The sequence below is a fragment of the Olea europaea genome, chromosome 6 (genome assembly GCF_002742605.1).
Source record: "Olea europaea var. sylvestris chromosome 6, O_europaea_v1, whole genome shotgun sequence".
Classification (NCBI taxonomy): domain Eukaryota; kingdom Viridiplantae; phylum Streptophyta; class Magnoliopsida; order Lamiales; family Oleaceae; genus Olea; species Olea europaea.
Genome location: NC_036242.1, coordinates 23,072,973 through 23,079,415, shown reverse-complemented (window position 1 = coordinate 23,079,415; position 6,443 = coordinate 23,072,973). Strand labels below are relative to the sequence as shown.

Here is a 6,443-nt window from a genome sequence, read left to right as displayed (position 1 = left end):
TCATTCAGTGATGACCGGTGCTTAAGATCCAATAGAGTGGCAAGCGATTAATAGTCCAACGCTCCGTCTAACACTAAATCTTTGTCCAAGATCTGTTTCTTTACTCGAATGGTACCTAGGCACTTGGGCTTCTATTCTCTGCCCCAAACATCATTTAACCATATTTTGACATCTTGAAATGAATTTGGATCACAAATTAACATTAGACCAATATATAAGAGTTTGTATTACTCTTTTTAATAAGGTTGATATTTTAAGATAAAACCCCAAATAATTGACACCAACGAGTAAAATCTCCTTGTACTTCAAGACCCCACAGTAACAATAAAGAATGCAAAAAAAATCCCGAACTTGGTATGCTATTGGATGAGCACAGAAAATATGATCCTAATATTACTGTTAACATAATAATCTAGATCTCGTATTCAAAGTTCCATTGACAACTATTTGTAGAATAAATGAATACATCTATGCAAGTTTAAGATTTTTGACGAAATTCTTGAACAATTATTATTATTAAGCTCTTGTTTGATGGAAATTAAAATCAAATTTTTAATAGATTTTGATAAAAATTGATAAAATATGTCGTTGAAATGTTGTGAAACCCATGTAATATGTGATTAAAATTAATTGTTAAATTTGATTTAGATTAAAATTTGTATCAAACAAGGGCAAATGTAATTTTTGACATAAAGAGAAATCTATATATACTATTCTTAAAACCTTATAAATCTACAATACAAGCGATTTTAATCTACGTTCAGTACATCGAAAAATACTATATTACAATTCTTAAACATTACTTGCTGATATCAATTATCAAATCTTAAAAGACTTTCAAGATAATATCTTCCTATTGACAATGACAAATGAATTAGCCACTTTTTGTACAGTTTCTACTTTTTGATCCTCATCCAATCTCCTAGCAAGATTTTCATTGAATTTCATGAACCGGATTCACAAAAATTGGCTGATAATTCCCTTGAAACTTCATGCCATCTGTGTATGGTTTCTGCACTTGTCCTAACCTTAATGTCTCCGAAAGATTTACATTGCTGCTCACTGGGTTCTGATTATCAAAGGGCATATTATTATTAAAAGAATTGTCATTCAAAAGATGGGCAATTGAACCCATATAACCATATTCCCATAGATGAGTCAGGGAACAAGTTCTGGGAAATTTTGATGCTTCACTTGTTGCACTGTCAAGAGTTACGATTTGGGCTATTGGATTTTCAGCTTTCTGCTCAGCACCTTTCCCCAAATTCTTTTTCTTGTAAATTCTACATAACACCCAATCAGCCAGCTGATAGACATGAAACATAAAAGATATATGGATTCAGTTCATTGACTCGAAAATGACCTAATGACATGCTTTTACATCAAATTGAACATGATTAGAAAATACAAGATGCGTGAAATGTTTGCATTTTGTCATATTTATAACATGTTTAAGCTTAAAAACTTTACTTGTAAGTAAATAATAAGAGTGCGTTTAATTTATCATTTCGAGACCATTTTCAATTTTCAGTTTTTGAAAATACTCAAAACATATTTGGTATGTTATTTTCAAATGCAGTTTTGAAAACAAAGAAAATTTTATAACACAAAACTCAAAACAACTTTTTGACGTTTTGAGTGTTTAAAAAAAAAAAAAAAACTCAAAAAAAGGAAATAAAATTTTTCAAATTAAAATAATTAATAAATCACACAAAACTTACCCAAATACAAATACCCCTCTCCCTTTCCCTCTCTTCCCGTGCTCCTCCAAAATGTCATAAAACTATTTCTAAAGTTTTTAAACGAAACATTTTTTCTAATTTTTTGTTTTGAGAAATAGTTTTTCAAAATGACAAATCAAACACTTTTGCTGCAATCTTAAAATAATCTCTCAAAATATTTAATAGAAAATGAATTCAAAATTGAAAACAGATAATAAAAACGTAAACCAAACGCACCCTAAGTTTTAGAACAGGGAATTTACTTATTCTCACTGAAGTTTTCAAAATAAGTAACTTTTGTAAGAAACTGGGATCTTATCCAACTTGTTTGATAAGAAAAACGTACCATTTTCTTATTTTTAACACATCCAATCTAAAGTACCAATATGCAAAAATGAAAGCTCACCCTCATGGAGCCGTTTTGCTTGTTAGGCTGTGATCTCGACTCACTCAATCGATATTCATGCATAATCCAATCTGTCTTTACACCCTTCGGAGGCCTACCCTTGTAAAATACAAGAGATTTCTTGATTCCTACATATTTAGATCCACTATAGATGGCTTTATCAGTGCCTGTGGCTTTCCAATAACCTGAAACAGCTGCTCTATTCGGCCTCAAGCCATTTGGATACTTCCTATCTCGAGGAGTGAAGAAGTACCATTCATTTTCTCCAATTTCCGCTTTGTCTACACCACATATATATCAAAAAAATCAGTATATTATTAAAAACAACAATTCAATTAACATGATCGAGTATTTTAAAATCAGTCGTCAGTGTATTAGAGCAAGGATGGAACTTGAATACGAAAACATGGTTTTAAGAAAAAGAAAACTAAATGCATGTTTAGTAAGTAAGTTATCGATCTAACCAGGCAATTCCCAAGGATCAAACTTGTAAATATTGACTTCTGGAATAATTGCCGCAGGACAAGGCCTCGATGTAGCCTGATTTCTAAGATAATACATGATTAATTCTTCATCAGTGGGATGAAATCTAAAACCAGGAGGAAGATCAGAACTATTTCTTCCTACCATTTCAAGTCTAAAACTTGGTGGGGGTGGGCTGCTAATGGAAGTATATGATGGAAAAAGGAACGAGAATTTTTAAATGTTTGCGAAGAAGAGATGGCTCCACATTTTATATTGGAGAATACTTTGTCATCTTGTGACATTACATCAGATTTATTGGCTGTTTTTGACTTGCATATGTAATGAATGAGCAAATACCGCACGCCATATTATTAAAATATATGCTTTCGTCTTTCTTTTTCCTGTTCCTTTCGCTAATTGTGGATAACACGGGCTAGGCATATACTTTATCCTTCTCTTTTGTTTTTAGTTTTTTCCAAAGTTTTCTTGTTTGTTTGTGGTACTTTCACCAATTTCATGCCAGATACTCATTCCTCAATTTTTTTATAGTAAAATTTATTCGATTAGCCTAAAGAATTTTGGACTTTTAGTTTTATTCAGTTCAGGCATTTATTCTTCTCATAATTGCGTGCAGTATGACATTTTTAATATGTTGGTTCGAATAAAATTTGACGTTACATTTGGCAAATCACATCACATGCTTGTGCAATTAATTGATTAAGTCTAAAAATTCTAACAGCTTGTTTGGGAGCGATTTTTTGTCCCAAAAAATTGATTTTTTAACCGTTATTTCACTATTCTAGCCGCCATATTTGACTTCTTCTTTCACAGGTGGACCCCACTTTTCTCATAACAGTCAAAAAATTAATTCTCAAAATCACTTCCAAACAGGTTCTAAATATGTTAATAGTGCGTGCAAATTATACATAATTAAAAATCTAATGCTGAGGTAGTAAAACTATTGCCAATAAATATGTAGCTTTCAAACCACTTAACGAAATGACACGTGTCAATGCCATTTGCCAAGAAACAAATAGGCCAAGATAAGCATTGGGGAAAGAGGTAAAATTTAGATGAGTTTATTTCTGGGTATTATCATACCACGTCTCAAGTAGGGTTCTTATTGGAGAAGATAAAGTCATAAGCCCCATTGATTTGAACGTGGAATATTATTTTTATATTATTGTTTAATTTTGGTCACACGTTGATTTTTTGTTTTTGCCATTAGATTAGGATCATCTTATCTCACGTCATGAGCATATGGGATAGACGAATTGTAAAATGCTGAAAATAGTTGGTGGATAATCAAGAATATAAGTCTGGGCTGCTTTGTTGATTCTTCTTATTCACGGTACTCTAGCTTCAAAGTGGGTGGGTGAGATAGGTTGTATCGACTCATGTCATTAAGACGACTTATTTAGAGATTTAATATGATTATAAAAGTTGTATCAAGTTAATTTGTCAATATAAATTTCCCTTGTAAGGTTGGCAGTGATACAATATTTCGAACAATGGATAACCAATAATTGTAATAAAGTCATTTGTCACAAATATAATGTTTTAATTAGTCATAGAATGGGAAATTAATTGATATTTACGCAAGATAATAATGATTGGTCTAACATCATACAACAATGTTTTACGAATATTATCCTAAAACTTCCCAGTCTCGAATGCTAGCGAGTTACGTCATGTGCGTGTTTTAATAGTATGATCTAGACATTAAGCTACCATTTGAAAAATTCATAAATTATAAATGGTTGTAGTAAGATTGTAAATAACAAATTATCCATTACCAAGTATCAATGTATAAATGGTTATTTTAATAACAAATTTATAAATACTTTATCAAAGCATCTATTGGAGTTAAGATTGTAATTAATTAGTCTAATTTTTAGAAAATACTATAATATTTTATTATTTAAACGGTCTGATTTAATTTCAAATCACTGTTAATATTTCTAACACCTAAACCACGCTTTTTACTTTGGAGTTGGAATGGTTTGGTTATGTTCACAATCGTTTCATTGATTGGTCCATTTAGTATTAAATCGATGATTTTAAAAAGGCGATTTTAGTGCAATTTTTCTATTTGACGATTTTTGCCTATAATGGTAATTATCTTTACCACTTTTGTTAAAAAAAAAATAATAATAAGATGATGAAGAATGAGGAAGGGAATTTTATTGACTAGGGCTTATTTGGAAATAAACAACAAGCATCTGCATTTTTATTGGAGATTTTTTTTTTTGAGCTTATCTTCAAACTAAACATCAATTAGTTTCTCTTTTGGATATGATAACATTGATCACACTATTACTTGAAGGCGACAATAAATAGAGTCAGGCCTGAGGAGAGGCCCAAGAGGCCATCGCCTCAGGCCCAGCTCTTTATGGGGCCCAAAAAAGTTATTTATTTTTTTTTTTTTTAAATCCCACTAGTTACATTCAAAAGCTTCAATAATTGTCCCACTAAATTAAAACTAAGACCTTATCCTAAATTCGTAACTTCTCCAAAATCCAACCCATTTATACTCATTCACTCTTGCTTCATATAATAAGGCTTCTTCAACAATGATATTGGGGTCAAAATTTCCATCTACTTTATGAACATATTGCACAGATTTTGGGTGCTATTTTTCTTTGACATTGATGGAATATTAAACCTTTTTAATGTAAGATCTGCTAACATCTCCACAAAACTTGTATAGTTTTAGCCCAATCACATAAATAGGAGGTTTGGGTCCAAGAAATTTTATCGTGGCTTTCTTTGAGTGATTTATAAAATTTCATGATTGGTTTATGACTTATGAAGGATTCATGAATATAGTGCTATCCATTGATTGATTGATTATTATATATTAATCTATGTTATCATCCTTTTGAATTTGTCTTATGGTTGAACAACTCGACTATTCAAAATTGATTGATATTTTGTCTTTAAAATCGCAAGACAAATTGTATTTAAGTGTTTGTTTAGAACATTATAATATAAACATTTTGAGTATTTTATATTATTTTATTGTTGATTTTATATTAAAAAATTTAATTCCGTAAAAGTCTTTAAATAAAAATAAAATAAAAATTGATTACTTGCTATAATTTAGGAGCCCAAATTTTAAAATTTGCTCCAAGTTCCGTGAAATACATGTACGACCTTTGACAATAAATTTTCTTGAACAATTATTATTACTTTTTCTTTTGTTTGACCAAAGCGTGAAGGCACTACAAGGCAATATGCTTTGGAGTAGGGCTGTAAGAAAAATTGTAAAATCGTAAAATCGAATCGGAATCGTATTTTAGAAACCGTCGGTTTGGTGCCATGTGGACCTGGTCAATGAGTAGGGCTATAAGAAAAACTACAAAACCGGAAAATCGAATCGGAACCGCATTTTAGAAACCGTTGGTTTGGTGCCACATCGACCCGATCAATGAAATGGTTTTGAACCAAACCAAATCGGTCAAAATGGTTTGATTTAGGTTTGAAAATTTTAATTACGGTTTAAAATCAAATCGGACCGGGAAATATATATATATAATTCATCCAAATATGTAAAATTCAATAGTTTGTCATTTGTGGGTATTTTGTCAATTTCTAATTTTCTAATACACATATATTATTATTACCTAATAATCCTAATTTATATCTAATAATCTCAAAACTAACATAATTTATCAAAAGCCCTTTTTCTCTTTAGAATTCAGATAAACTCCAACCGACACCCAACACAATCTTGAGCCACCGCCACCACACACACTTCTTCTTCAGACTTTTTACGCCACTTCAAAGTTGAATTGTAATCTATTATACAAAATCGAAGACAGATATCCTATGCCTTCGATGATAATATT

The 6,443-nt window shown here is 30.9% G+C and overlaps 1 protein-coding gene across 1 annotated transcript; it reads right to left on the bottom strand.

Moving 5' to 3' along the window:
* Positions 1-681: 681 nt before the first annotated feature.
* LOC111396190 (NAC transcription factor 29-like) lies at positions 682-2,826 on the bottom strand. Its single transcript, XM_023022534.1, has 3 exons — positions 2,592-2,826; positions 2,128-2,408; positions 682-1,306 (listed from the first exon to the last, which is right to left on the bottom strand). The coding sequence occupies exons 1-3, from the start codon at positions 2,755-2,757 to the stop codon at positions 935-937; spliced, it is 819 nt and encodes a 272-aa protein (XP_022878302.1). The 5' UTR covers positions 2,758-2,826; the 3' UTR covers positions 682-934.
* Between the last annotated feature and the right edge of the window lie 3,617 nt (positions 2,827-6,443).